Here is a 15,498-nt window from a genome sequence, read left to right on the forward strand (position 1 = left end):
GGAAATCATTACAATTTGAAAAATACACATATTGCCGTTCAGTTGTCAACCATCCGCTGTGGTGTAAATTGAAATTGAAGATACTTGATATCGATATCTATATGAAGCATCCTCAGTGTAAACAAACACCGGGTTCATCCACTAGGTTTACAGAAACCTGGTATTCAATTTTGCATCTTGGAGCTCAATTCAAAAACAATATTTGTTAGTACTGATCGCTTCAAACATGAAAATTTATGAACAGGATGCTACCCATCCTGTTCCGGTTTGACTTGATAGACCTGCTTGGAACGCTTGACCTCCTCTCATTTCCAAGCATTTTAAAAGCAAAGAGATAAAAAAGCTGGGTCATAAAATGAGCTCATTGCACAGGCAGAGCTGAAATTCAGGAAAGAAGCTTGCCAAGTGGGAAAACATTGATGAGAATTTCTTTGTCATCCCATGCCGAGTTCCATCAAATGCTTTCAAACGTATAAACTATGGCGACTTCTCAGAGACAAATGTGTATGTGTCTAATTACTTGAGGAAACTCGTTAGTCAGAGAGTCTGAAGTTGTTATTTCGCGATTACCTTGAGAAGTGTCTGAGCCTCTATTTTCTTTCCAAACACTATTCAAATACGACCGTCTGCGTCATCCAGAGAGCTAGTGTCACTTTGGATATCTTTTTTACACCACTAGCCATGGTTCACACAGTCCTGGATTCATTGTGTCCCCATGTCATTTTTGATTTACTTATCAATGCTCAGGGGAGTTGAGATAATAGAAACCCTCCTAATAGTTTCTCTAAGCTACTCTGAGAGTAACATGTCTCAAATCATAAGTTTTTACCCACACAGAATGCATCCTTACCAGATGCAGATGACGTAGTAAGGAGTCCAACAGGCCAGAAATACCCCCACCAATGTGAGAGTGATCTTGATTGTATTCAATTTAGCTTTTCCAATCATCCCCGGAGTGGATTGCCGAAGTGGAACGGAGCCACCGTTGTTATTGTTGGTAATACAAGTATGGGTAGCCATGTGATTGCCCATGTCGTCAATCTTGTTGTTGGGAGGCTCTTCTGAAATAGGAATAAACCGAGGCTCATTTTGTGGATTAAGTAATTGGACTAGCATTACAGGTGGTTATTGTCAATGTAAGAGCCCAAAGGCATTTTCACTTTCGTTCCTCTTTGTTTGGGTCAAGTAGTTTGCAAATGAAGGAGGAAAAACAGGGCCTGAAGGTATAAATAATGCCGTTGGCGTTCCAATTGAGAGTGGCTCCACTCAATAAACGATGTTTGGAACATCCGACAAAAACCATTCACATTGGTTCGAGATAGGCTTAAGGCATTCTTTATGTCTCTTGTGACTAACACTTATTCAATCGAGTTGTTTTACTCCATACCGAATCAGTTCCTAACTTCGTACATGAGGTGCTTGGAAAAGGACAATCCTATTGAAAGTGCGTATTTCCAAATACTTTCAGAAAGTCTTCCCTGTTCTTCTAGTTTCAATCTGCATTTCAAAATATGTAGTACCGTTTACTCTCTCCCGGTATGACATAGTTTTGACTGCTGTGAGATTCAAACCCAAGGGTATCCCTTACCATGAGCCTATCACCGTCTCCTTAGGCCACTCAGCCACTCTCACTTAACAAACCTTTCGCAGATCAGGAGCAATTGATTAAAAAAAGGTCAAACCGTAAGGCAAAAGCAGGATGCACATGGTACATAAAAAGTTGATTGGACCCCAGGATACGAGGAACTTCTGGCTGATCAATCTCCATTCAAGTGGAGATGCACTAAGAACGTGAGGCCAATACTAACCTTGTCCACCATTTTGGAGCTTCAAATTAGACTCATCCGTAAAGTTGCTTTTGGTAATGGTGATGCCCTTTTGGTGCAAATGGAACACGATTCCGCCATAAGTGAAGAGGATCACCAACAGGGGTAGAATGTAGAGGAAAATCATGCCCATGAAGAAGTACAAGAACTCTCCATGGCGACTCTCGAAACTGCCAAAAGTGACGCATTGACCGTACCAAGGATGATCTGGATGATATTGAAGGTGGAACACCCAACATTGAGGCAAGGACAGCACAACGGCCAAGAACCAAGCCATAAATAGCATTCGATTGATTCGAGATGAGGAACTTCGCACAGAGAATGGCTTCAAAATGGCCAAGAACCTGGAAGACGGAAAAGGATGGAACTTTTGCCAAATCGCCTTTTCAATATAACGTCAATACCCGTAAGCACGATAGTTCCGTGATTGGATAGTTCAGTCTTATTCTGAGAAAATGGCAATTTGAGTTTCTAAGAAGTCTTTGCGAGACATGCTCGCCAAAACGTTGAATCGGTTCATCTAGAATTCACAATTTGTCATCTCTTCTTAGACTGGCTACGATGATTCTCTCAGAAATATGTCATTATTTTGACCTTTCATCCATTACTTTATTGAGCGTAGACATGTCAAAGCCAAAACGTTTTTTCCATTGAACTCCGTACATTTTTTCCCTTTATATTGGAAATCCCACCTCTTCAAATAATCCCATGCAGAATAATTTAGAAATATATTGAAAATACAATCCGCAAATTAAGGTATTATTGCACAGTTTGCCAACAAGAAAGGCGCTTAAAAACACACAAAACATGTCAAGGCAGACCCAGCTTTGCTTTGATGTACAATGGACTTGTGATCGAAAATTTTCATGTGCTTGTAAATAGTGATATGTGAAGCCATTCCAATGAATCATATTTTCAAAGCCATTGACATATTTTTCGCCGAAATTGTGTATAATGTAAAAATAAGAATCTTGAGCGCGAGATACCTCATGTTCCCTCTTATCATGGACCCGATTGGCACTGAAAAGTGACTGCGACATGCTTTCTATTCACAAAGAATAACATCCCTTGTGAATGGCACGCAATACAATGAGAACAAAAAAGTGGCGTTGTAAGGGTATCATGAAATTACCTGTCAATCGAAATGCATATGACGATGTTTGAGGAGAGGAACAGGCCGAAGATCCGGAAAAACGAACAGATTCGACACAGGAGATCGCCGCCTTTCCAAGAAACGGTGGCGGCCCAAATAATTTCCAGCGGCATCAAGAAGAAGGTCACCTAAAACAAGACCAAAAAGGGAATGAAGGCCAGCCACCATTGAACTCTTAGGGAATCTTAAGAGACGTCGAGGTCAAAGTAGGTTTTCACCAAGCTCTTTACTAATTGCAGGAGCCATGTCCGAAGGGACCACGGACCGGTCAAAGGAAGCAAGTTGTTTACTTGGGTCCAATATTGGATCACTGGTCCCACGTGTTGGCAATAGCGATTCCAATAAGTCAAAAGGCCCCGTGACTATTATCATCGTTAATACGGAAAGGTTAGGCGTAGTAGTAAACTTCCACTATCCGACTTTAATACGGTGCTGAGCCTTTAAAAAAATCGATATGGCGTGATTTTCATCCACACAAGGAAGTGAGCATATTTAACACTGGAATACATTTAAACGGATACCCAATATGCATTAATTGTGACATTTTCTTCACTCAAAGCTAAATCATTTGTACTGCATGCTTGATTTGACATACCTTCGAATTGTCACAACCGGTATTGAATTTCGAATTCAACTTGACGTTGGACTCTAGAATTTGTCAGGCAATTGAATTTCGTCAACAGTTTTACAGTATATTTGGAAATGAGAACCTCCAAAGAAGCACGGAAAAAGGTTCTTATATTACACTGGATTGTTCTCATTACCGTATTCTGCCTTTTCTTGTGGAATATGATACTATAGTAATGTGACTGATGACTAGACCTCGGAAAAAGGTAAGAAAAATAAACAAAAAAGGGGTTCAAATGTAAAAAAAAGTTTGCCAAAAAACGACAATTTAGGTTATTTGACGAAAATTTGGCCAAAACAATTCTTTTCCTTTGTCTACTGGTGACTCATTCTAATAAGTGCAATAAGCAATGTCAGTACTCAAACTTTGAACTGAGTTAAGAATGATATAGTTTTTTTTATCATTTGGTCTAATTTTATTGCACCCTCAAATGAAATACAGCATCTCAATTTTTACTTTGGTTTGTTGAGGGAAAAAGCACAGATTTGAAGTAAAAATCCAATACACTTTCCCAAAAAAGGTTACTAAATCAAGATTCTGCATTTTGGATTAGGTTTTGTAACCCAAGTGATTTGTAAAGCGGAAAAAAATTGAACAAAATGGTGGTCATAAAAGGATTTTTCCTATAACTTCGTTTCATTAAGACATGGATGACAAGCGAATTGTCTTGGATTTCTTCAGAAGCTCATCGGCAGGCTTGGGAAGGCGGACTTAGATTGAGCAAAGACATTTTTTTGCAAAAAATACATATATTTGGACGTTCCTTATTCAACCATGTACTACAGCAAGCCAGACACTCTTTGCCTATTTTGTGTCGTTATTTGTGGGTCAATTCTTGAAAACAAAGACTAGCTTTGTCAGAAAAACTTGGAACTTTGAAATTATTTGAACGAAATCGCACATTATTGCGAGGCTTGTTCTCTACATGGGTGGCTTTAGGGATCAGTCTGAATTCGACTTTCCCAACTTGTACACAGTTCTGAACAAAATGATGTCTTGAGCAAGAACTAGAACTGAAAAAAAACACTCCTCATTATCCAGCCACATCTTGAATATGCATTGTTCATTTGGATTACGATTATTTTAACAGGTTTGCAAAAAGGTCGAGCAGGCCAAAGATGCTTTACCATGAATATAGGAGGTATGAGAGAGCTCTCGTATTGAGAGAGGCTATAGTATTTAGAAAAGGTACAAACACCTTTTTAAAAGAAAAGCAACCATGAACTTAGTCCCAACACAGGTTTTAGGGTTAATTGTAGCGACCGTAGAGGCTTGATGTGCCGTTTTGAGAGCACCATCAAGCCTTCAAAATCCAGGCTAGTCTGAACGATGAAATCCGTTTCCCTTCTCTCTTGGGCTCCCTTAATTTTAGATTTCCTGCTCTCGAATATTCGTAGGGAATACGTAAGGGTTGATCCAGTAGCATTATTCCCTTGGTTAGCTACCGTGAGGTTTAAATATATATAAGTCACTGAGAGTTGCATATATTTTTCCAGGAATTGCAAGTTATAAAGAACGTCATTCCAGCAAGAAATAGCTGAATAGAATTGTGAGCGTGATGACATGAGTCGGAAAAATATTTTGTTCTGTCAATGAGAAAATTCCAAATGATTGGAATATAATGATATAATAAGGGTGTCTAATTTGGAATTTGTACATGGATGATGGGATGGCTGGCTTCGCTGGCCAAGCGAACTTCAACCCTCCGACCCAAACACCCCAATTTAAAAAAATCAGATGGATGCGAGTGAGTGGCGCCCTCTGCTCGAACATATTAAACCAAATCCCATTGTTTTATCCAAACCAGTAAGTGCTAATGTCAAACGACTTGAAATCTCCCCAAAATGACGGAAGATCAAGTATTGAATGTAATGTACACAAAAACTATGTGCCTGTACGTATTATGGTACAAATGGAGGATGTTGAGCACATATGGAGGAAGCCTTGGAAAGCTTGGATATTGATTATTATGCAAACTATGGACCAGATGGAACCATTCCCTCTTTGGCTTAAGGCGTTGGTGGAACATGCATATGCTTTTCTATCCAAAAAAACCAAACAAATCCATCTTCGAACGGTTGTCCTCAAATCTTGCCATTCGTCTTTCTGAGCCGAGCAATCCCTTTTATGAGACAACCCACGTTCATCCGAACCTCGTCCCAACTCCAATGTTCCAATTCAATGTACAAATACTTGCTTCTGGGTCATTCCTTGAAAGAAACAAAAAAAAACAATTCGACAAGCCCTTTCTCTGGGCAAGGATAACATACTGTATAGGCAATCGATTGCTTCTGAAAAGCCAATGGAACCTCCGGATGGTCCGGACTTGGATTTCTCTTTGAGGTAATCGAATTTAGATAATCAAAGAGCACGTTGGAGTGGGAAGGCTGAAGGCTGAAGGCTGAAGACTGGGGCAAACAAGGAAAATGGACAACTCGATTGATGCAATCCATTTTCCACGAAATGAGTTGTAAAGGAATCCTCGAATCCTTTCATCCTACATCACCGTTCAATATCAATACGCCACACACAAAACCGTTCCAGTTACGGTCCAATAGATAATACGGCAAGTGAGGCATCAAGATGAGTTATTGTAGATACCACAGATCTTAAGAGCGTTGTATGCCATGGATCGAACTCGGGTTTCCAACTCGGCTAAAGCTGACCAAACAGATACGAGGTCTTCAAAACCTTCTAAAATGATCTGGTCTAAAGCACCATAATCCGTGGATCACCGTTTTCAACTGAAAGTGACAAATACTCCTAGGATTCTCGATCTGTTTGTGTTTGTGACATCATTTCCAATCCGCACTTGATCCAACTCATTTTGGGTCAAACTCATCCCTTACCGTACAATGGGCAAGCACAGAAAGAAAAACTTCCAAGAATTTGCGCTCGTGAACTCTACAAGTTACATGACTGTCGCAATTCAAGAGGTTTTTCCTAGTTTCTATTGGAGAAATGCAGAAGTCTGAGGCCTGCGTCAATTGAGCCTCTAGATAATATGCTGTTCGACAGAAACCGGCCTGAAGTATGGAACAGGCATTTTTGTACTTTTATTGATCATTAGGGCTACTTTTACGAGCCTGATGCCACATAAAGATTCTTGTGTATAGACTTTCACCAGGCTTAATTCAGTAAGCTCCCAAGTTGTTTGTAGCATATATATGGGCGCCAGTCAAGCATGAAATAAGTGTGTTGGGTGTGTGTTGGGCATACTCAGACCCTTTTTAGCCTTTGGAATGCAATTCCGGTTTCGGGTGCATCTTTTTTTCTCGCAAGGTGTTTGGCTTCATTGCGATAGCCTTGTTCAGACGTCATAATGCTTGAACCGAATGATTTTGCACTCCAATTTCTGCTTGGTAAGCAATAAGATCCTCTGGAAATGTCAACCGTTCAGTTTGTATTTTCGTTGGTATCCGACAAGAGGCAAGCAAAGGTGCTTTCACCACTTGTTGGACAAAAAAGTCACGTGGCGAAAATACCATCGATGTTCGATAACAGAATCTGGTCAGTTTTCTAGGACTCCTGGCCTTTGTTCCCTAGGATATTGGAACGCGATGACGGATCTTTTACTCTGAAATACAAGCCTTCGTAGACTACGATCATTTAAGGGACATGTGTACGTTTTCGTTGTTCCATTGTGATTAGAAATTAAGTACAAAAGAAACATTCTTAGCGCTTTGTGTCAAAGGCTACCATAAGTTTGTGCTTGAAACCTATGTTGTTCTACCAAAGAGAGGAAATGCTAAGCTCCAATAGATTCAGTCATTGGGAAATCCAATTGTTTGATTATGCCAGGAGCGGAAGTTGGATCGTTAAAACTTGGCCTGAAACAAAATGAACTTGAAAATTGTTGTCAAATGAATCCTAAAATGGCCATAATCTATTCATTGATACACGCGGGGAAAATTAGATGGTGTTATTCATCGTTGACGGTAAAGGAAGTGATTGACCTTTATTTTGCACATCAAGAGTCAGCTGTATCTCTTTAAAGAGCGATCTTCCATTTCCATTCAATCCTTCAACAATCGCCAAAACCTTACAATTTGAAATGGATCTGTAGCACCCTCATACGCTCTAATCAAGGAAAAAACGCTTTAAAACACATTTACAACTCATCTCTCACAATAGAGCACTATTTGGACCAGATTCAAGGGTTGGCTCTGAATACTGTGCATATCAGGCAATTAAAATGCCAAAACCACACCATAACAAGTAGAAAGCATTAAATTTGCTCCTCTTTTGTTCGTCAAAATTGAGATAAAAACTTTATTCCTTTACTGTTTTTTTTTTCATTCAAATTGGAAACCCTGCACGAATAAAAGGACACAAATTCGAGGGCACCCGGTATAAAGTTCATGCTGCTGAACTTGTTGGGAAAGAAATAACCAAACTTTCACTCCAGAAATATTCACCCACGTTAATCGGTATATTTATATACCTACAATGGGACGGATTCCCGGTGCAATAGTTATATAAATATATTGAAACTCATTATCAAAGAACTAAATATGTCAAAGTCTGAGACCAAAGGCCACAAATTTGAACTGACAACTCGTGAGAGGAGACAAGACATCTAAAATGGATTTTTTTTAAAACTATTTTCTTCAAATCAAACTCAAATCCTGGGAATCCTTTCCTTTTTTCTGCGGCCCCTGTGAAGATGATAAACATTAGACCGAAATCCATGGAGTCGAGCAAATACGCGGAGCGGCACTTTCTCCATATTTGTTGTCTCAAGGAAAATCGAGCGTAAAGTAAGTTCTTTTTCTTGTTGCTTGTTGAGAAAGCGGGAGATTTTTCTTCGTCCGCTAACTCCAAAGTAAATGGGGAAGGTGTGATCCACCACATCCCAGTTCGTTTTCATGATTGAATTCCTGGATGCCTTTAAGCGACATTTCAAATAGGAGATAATGAATACAAACGTGCCCCCCCCCCTCTTCCAAATTGACGACTTGATGAAAGAATGGATCAAATGGATCAAACAAGTCGATTGGGTGCATCATCGATTGCAAACTACACGATTCATGCATTGAAACATGAGCGACCAGCAAGAATTCCTTTCAAATTTGACATTTTCTTTCTTCTGGCTCATTTTCCAACTTTGCTTGAGAACTTGGACAAGTCTGTCTAACGTCAAGCAAACCACAAGCAGCTTTGATGTTCGCTTTTTAACGTGAGTTTTGACAGACTACTGAGAATTATGGAGACTTAGACAGTCTGTTAAATGTATTGAAGAATATGAAAAAATATTGTTTGTCTTTAAACGAGGATAAACTAACGCCTTCACGAGTAATTAACCTTGTCCGGCAAAGACATTAAAGTCTAGACGGTCAAAGTCCAATCATTTACCCAACTTTCATGCTCAAACGTCCTAGGTCAAACTTAGACATGTTTTTACCATGATCGTCACAAATATTTTACGTAGTTCTCATACAAAAACTGTAATTCTCTATTCACCTTTTAAATGCCTTTTTTCATCAATAACAGTCGCTGTACCCCCCAAAAAGGTATTTTTTAATTTAGTCAGAAGAGAATTCCGATGCCACCAAGGCTTAACGTTGCCCTTTGAAAATTAGGTTTCCTCAAGGCTTTCCTGAAATTGTCGTGGAGAGTAATGAAAAATTGTCTCGACCAGACCGAGTTGTGTCTGGATTCCCAAGCTCTTTAAGGGTCTAAACCCAACTTTTGTTGACAAGTGGACCGTAAACAAACCGAACCTAAGATATTCACATATTCGTCTGAATCCTGGTCAATGATTTGAACGGACAAGGTTATTCTACTAGTAACGTATTCACATCAGCCTAATCCCCGGTCCCTTGAATGAATACAAGTATCGAGCTTACCGACAAATCGGCCAGAACCAACTGAAGTAAGAGCGTATTGAGCCTCGATAGTCCCACGTTTTTTCGAGCTAAAAGTAGATTGGCCAATACATTGAGGTTCAACACTGAAGACACCACAAAGAGGAGGCTATACACTGAGATGGATATGATCTGTGCCTCTCCAAAGACCATGTCGTCAGGCAGAGTGGCATTAGTCCATGATTCGCCGTCCCAAACCAAATCACTTTCCACTTGTTCCATATTGGAAGCGTTGGTCAAAGGACCAATAGTGCTAATATTCACATCGATCAAAGTCATGACATTGGCAATCTTTCAAATCTTGGTGCAGGTAAAAGTACTTATTGTTCCGTGCTTCACGTCTCGGAGGTCTATTCCATATGAGCTGAAGGATCAACTGAGGGACCAAGGAGCCACTCTCCAACGGCAGAGAGCGCCTCCCTCCTTCCCTCCTCCCCTCCTCCGCTGGATCTCTTGGGTGTTTTCCGACTTTCCCCTTCCTCAAATCGAGTTTGAGTCTCGAGGACGCGCTAAGTCGGTCGGTCCATCGGGTGTTCCTCTTTTGACAACGTTTTCGGGCCAGTGATCCACCCACACTCGGATGGTGGGAGTTCCTGGAGGTGAATGCCGGGGTGTTTTGTTCGCCCAGGATGGATTCTGGGCTCTAAAAGGTGGTAACTTAATGGTTGAACAACTTTCCCATTTTTTCTAAAGGTGGTGATGACATTTGCCGAGTTCAGCAAAATATTGATGATTCGTGAAAGGAGGACGATTCCGAATTGGGAAAGAGTGTCTTAATTTAGATCAATTTTAATCGCTGTGGTTTATTTTTTCGTTTCAAAATTCTTAGTTAATTTATTTGTACTTTGTAGCATAGCTTTGATCTGAGAAACTCAAAATGCAGCTATTAAGAACTAATGCCATACAAATTGAGAATGAAAAGGCTATTTTGTTTCAGATGTACTCTCCTGGACGAGCTTGAAATTCTTTGTTGGCTTTTCTTTCAATATGTCTAGGTATTTATTCAAAGGCTCTGATAGAAGCTCAAATTTATCCTTGTGCTAGTGGACAATAGCGAAATATTTTACTTCAAAGCACTTTACTACGGGGAGCATTTGGCTCTAGTGCCAATTATTATGCAATAAATATTTTTGTTCCAAAATTGTTTTGCATCAGAAAAAATAAAGTGAAGAAACTTTTCCCTTATTTGGCAAATTTGGAAAAAAGAACTTAAAAAAGGCAAAAATGGGCTTTCAAAAAGCATGCAATTTCAGATATTTACCTGAAAATTTTTCTTTTTTTTTTTTTGAAAACCGGTTCTCATGGAAATAAAAAAAGTCAAGGAAAATATACATATTTTTTTTCAAAATCCCCACTGATACAAAAGAAAACAACAAGTTTTATGGCGGCAGCTTCCTTGCGTCAAGTTTATTCAAGTTCGGCTTTGATAAAGCTGACATTGTCAAAATCTTAAGGTCGTTGTTTGCCTTTTAATGTCCTCTCGTTTGGAGAGATGCTCAGGCAAGTCTTCGCTCTTCGTTCCTGTCAAATTTGATAGCATGAAAAGACGAACTTGTCAAAAGTATCCTGACTGTATCGACTTTCTTTAAGCGTCATTTTTATAAGCTGAGTGCAAAGGAAGTGTGATGCAATTATGGCTTTCTTTATGACAATATTTCTCGGGTGATTTCGTCCCATTTCTTGAACATTTTCACATAGGCTTTCATTTTTTGTTTTGATACCTAGACAAATTAAGAGCAAATCACATATTCATTTTTATATACCTTTAACACATTCAAATTTGCCGCTTTCTTTAGATATTTGTCACGGTAGAGACGTACAATGCCCGGAACTTTACAACTTTGAAGATAATAATATCTTTAGATTTTCACTGCATGAAAGAGTAACTGATTAATTGTCATTCATCATACATATTCAACTTAATGAACCCTTTTTAACACATGACATCATTTGAATCAACTGTAAGTTAGAATTAACATGTTCCTTAGAATTTAAGAAATATTGGATAAAAAATTGACATAAGGGCAAATTGATTTTTTTTGAAGTGTTTTATAATTTGAAAAGTGTAATCACGCCCTCATCTTATCAGCTTCAAAAGTCCATCATTTCTTTCCAAGGAACTAATTAGATGTGTCATTTGGTGAAGAAGAAACAAATCTTTGATACAAAACTATGTCTCAAAACAATAATCGACCTTAAATGGTCAATATCAGCCCCTCAGTTAAAAATTAAAAGGTCTAAATTTCAACAGAACCTAATAGATTGTTAGAAAAGGTATTGCAGGGATTCAATTTCGGCTTAATGACCCTTTATAAAGGTTTTAATCGGATTGAACGGGATTTCCGAATCGGATTTAGCACGCTTGCCCTTTTCTGATCCGCAACACATTTCCAAGCTCAGGTTAACCAGATTGGACATATTAGGGAGCTAAAAAAGCTATATTGCTTATAGAAAACGCCTTACATGATAAGGGCTCAAAACTATTCTGTTTTTTCCTCACCTATTTACAAGACGGGGAAAATAATGAATACCAAAAAGCGTAGTTCTGACTCAAATTAATCATTAAGAGTAATCCATTTTTGTAACAAGACAACGGAATAAAAATTGCCGAAACATTTGCATTCAAATCATTTCGGATTTATCTCGGATTTTTTTTCATAAATTCTTCTTGGGGGTTTTTGACCTACAGCCGAAGAAATATGACTATCTTTTATAAAAATGTCCAATAACCTTATAACCTCTCAAATGAAGCAAAAATGTAGCTCATTCCCAGATTGTTACCAAACAGTAACCAGAACTAGTCGCCCTGACTATGCGTCAAAGACTTTAAAAGTATATACCTTTATTTGTTTGGGCTGAACTCGATTCGACACAATAGATGGCGTTTCTATGCAATTCGAAAGGAAGCCAAAAACTGTTGCAAAACAAAGAGCCGCCCTGTTAGCCTGAAACCCTAAGGCTGGTCTACATCATGGCCTGGGCCAGGATGGCCAATGTCACCCTTCCAACTTCCAAAGGCCAACTGAGAGTATACTGCGCAGGGTAGCCCCAAGTATACGAACAAAATCATTTATTCTGAATGAACGGTTCAGATACAGATTGAGAATCACGAATGTAGGAGAGAGGCCCATGGCTTTTCATCTTACCTCAACTCATTTTCAGTCTGAAGTACTGGCATTGACAAATGAATGAAAATAAAACTCATGTTGTCAAGTTCGTCTGCCTGGAATTACCTACAGTGTTGCCATTAATAACAGTTCCGCCAAAAGTTGGCTGGATGTAAACAATGACATAATTCTTTTTTTTTTTAATATTTGAAATGGCATCCAATCTGTAATCAGCGTTGAAATATCTTTAATATAAAGCGACTGGTTTGCCTCCCTAAAAATGCCCTCAACATCACCAGAAAATCACAACCATGGGTACCATTGAACCACACCTAACGCGATTTACTAACCCATCTTCATTTGTTGGATGGAAATTCGTCGAAATATGCAATCCCAATACTTGACTTCTGTCCAATCAAAAAAGATTCAAACAACTTCAACGTTGTCATATTTGGCCCAATTTCAGTCGGCTAACTGACCCTCTTAGCTATGGGAAACTTGGGTAACTCCTACTGAAGATGGTTATGGGTGGTTGAAAACCAGTGAACGAAAGAGGGTGGACCTTCCGTCCCGTGTTTACCATCCCTTTTCCAGGTATCAGCCTGGTAACCATCGGGTCCTGGCCCCTCCTTCATATATTGGATCCAGGATTGACCTCCACCCAGGATGCATTGACCTCAAACCACCCCCATTTTGGCGCCAATCAACAATCGAGTGACATATCCCAAGATTGCGACTGACTGTTCTTAAAAAGGGTTCTCAGAGGGGATTGACCCGAGATTAGCCGCATCATGTCGGCCTTTACGGCTCGACGGATGAAGAAACGGCCTTCCTTCGGGATTCGGAGCGTAGAATTGGCTCGCAGTGGGTCGGGTTTTGGATTCACGGTTTCCGGTCAGCAGCCCGCGATTTTGAGTAACATCGTGCCGCATTCCCCCGCTCATGTGGCGGGACTGCGGGCCGGTGACCATGTGATAGCCGTGAATGGCTTGAACGTGTCCAAACACACCCATGAAGCCGTGGTAGAAGCCATTGGGCAATCCTTGGGGATTCTGAGCTTGCAAATTGCCGAGGATTACTGTTCAAGTAGTGATGATGAGCGGGATTTGAACGAGTCCGCCCCGAGAAATTCCGGGTTCTTCTCGGACGACGAGGAATATGCGGGCGGGGGACGGGTGCCTTGGCTCCGACCCATCCATGTGCGGGGAAATAGTGCCGACTCGACCTTGACCGAGGCCAGTATTCCTCCTCGACCTCGACCCAAGAAAAGCTCGCCCAAGAAGATGGCCAAAGTGGGACCGACTCGATCGGCCATGAAGATGCCTTCGCCATCCAAATCGAAACAGGTGGATCTAATGGGCTCCGAGGAACTGCATTTGACTGAGACCGAGATCAACTCGTTTCTACATCCAACTCTGAGTGAGCTCCGTCAGAGCATCAAGCAACGGAACACGCAGTACAACCAGATTGCCGTGGATGAATCTTTGTATAAGGCGGTGGTGGGCTATTTGGGCACGATTGAAATGCCCAAGGAGAAAGACCCTTCGTCATCGAATAATCTCATGGCCATTCGCAATTGCATCAAACGACTCCGAGTCGAGAAGAAAGTCCACACCATGGTGCTTATGTGTATTTTCGAGGACAAAATTGTGCTCATCAATCATCACGGCCTGAAACTGGCGGATTACCCTTCGAATCAAATCACGTTCTGTGGGAAGTGCACCGACGACAAGCGCTTCTTCGGTTTGGTCACAACGCGGTCACTGGATTTGGACCATGAAGGTTTCTCCAGTTCGTGCCACGTGTTCATGACGGAGCCGGTCACCGATCAGGTCGAAATGGATCGTCGTGCCAAGGCGTTCCAATTCGAATTGACTTATCACAACCATGATCCACAATTGTGCCGTGAGTTCCCTTCCAATGCCGAGAACGGCTGCCTCCTCGGGTGATGATAGTTTCAATACCGAGCGCCTGGATGCAGCTAGCAGTGCGGACAATATTCGCCAATCGATGCAAAAATATCTTCATAGCAAGCATCAGCATCTCAAGACTGTGTCGGAGAAGCTCCACACGCCCACCAACGCCATGCGAAGGCCATTCCCCGAAGCTGCCGGAGCCATTTTTTGCGAAAATTTCAACTCCAAAGTCGAGAGTCGCCGAAATATCGGTGCCCATTTGATGCGAACCCCGTCCAATCGGAGTGTGGCTCGAAGTTTGGAGGACCTCCGCGATGACGAGTTCAGCACTGTGCCTCTCAATAGTGCCGAAACGGCTCTTTTGAAGAGCAACCCGAATCTGCCAGCCCCTCTTGTGAGGTATTTGTACAACTCGGAGTCAAATTTGAGCCAATTAAGTGCCGCCGAAGTGCTTTCTAACTTATCGAACAAAAGTGTCGAGGATAGCCAAATAGGTCGTGGAAATAGCATTCAAGCTCCAGGTTTGCGAGGATCCACGATTCTTAAGCCGGGAGATCAGTATCCAAGTGAGCCTGGAGTCCTTCGTGCTCAACACAATCGTCCGGTGTCCTCTCAATCCCGCCGATCCGATAGGTCCTTGTCTTTGGCATCGCAAGACGAGGAAAATGGCGTTCCATATCCTGAAGGAGGGAGCCACGATGAAGATAAGGTAAGAATACTGCCCATTATCTTTTTAGGGACCGACCCTTCGGCATGGCCTTCAGTGAAATTTTGTCGACGATGACAACCCATGGACGCATCTATCCGTCCGTTCGTTGATCCACCAACGTACTTAAGTTACAGTTGTGTGCTAATGTTACTTAGTAGTTGCCAGGAATACACTTGCTGAGAGAGCAATGTGTAAGTCCTTGGGATTAAGTCCAATCGTACTTTGTCAGCATGTTTTGTAGCCTCGGTCAGAGGTCATTGGTAAGCAAAGGTTGCCTTAGTATAGGATAAGT

The 15,498-nt window shown here is 41.0% G+C and overlaps 2 protein-coding genes across 2 annotated transcripts; one reads left to right on the forward strand and one right to left on the reverse strand.

Annotated features, from left to right (window-relative positions):
* Nucleotides 1–846: 846 nt before the first annotated feature.
* On the reverse strand, nucleotides 847–10,098 carry LOC131880572 (adipokinetic hormone/corazonin-related peptide receptor variant I-like). Its single transcript, XM_059227238.1, has 4 exons — nucleotides 9,457–10,098; nucleotides 2,959–3,107; nucleotides 1,809–2,170; nucleotides 847–1,061 (listed from the first exon to the last, which is right to left on the reverse strand). Exons 1-4 carry the CDS (start codon nucleotides 9,751–9,753, stop codon nucleotides 847–849), a joined length of 1,023 nt encoding a protein of 340 aa, XP_059083221.1. The 5' UTR covers nucleotides 9,754–10,098.
* Nucleotides 10,099–12,794: 2,696 nt separating this feature from the next.
* LOC131881163 (regulator of G-protein signaling loco-like) lies at nucleotides 12,795–14,508 on the forward strand (the record flags this gene model as incomplete). Its single annotated transcript, XM_059227942.1, is given in 1 exon segment — nucleotides 12,795–14,508. A coding segment is annotated over 1 exon segment (1,136 nt), but the record flags the coding sequence as incomplete, so codon positions are not given.
* Nucleotides 14,509–15,498: the final 990 nt, after the last annotated feature.

The sequence above is a fragment of the Tigriopus californicus genome, chromosome 5 (assembly GCF_007210705.1).
Source record: "Tigriopus californicus strain San Diego chromosome 5, Tcal_SD_v2.1, whole genome shotgun sequence".
In the NCBI taxonomy this organism is placed as follows: Eukaryota; Metazoa; Arthropoda; class Copepoda; order Harpacticoida; family Harpacticidae; genus Tigriopus; species Tigriopus californicus.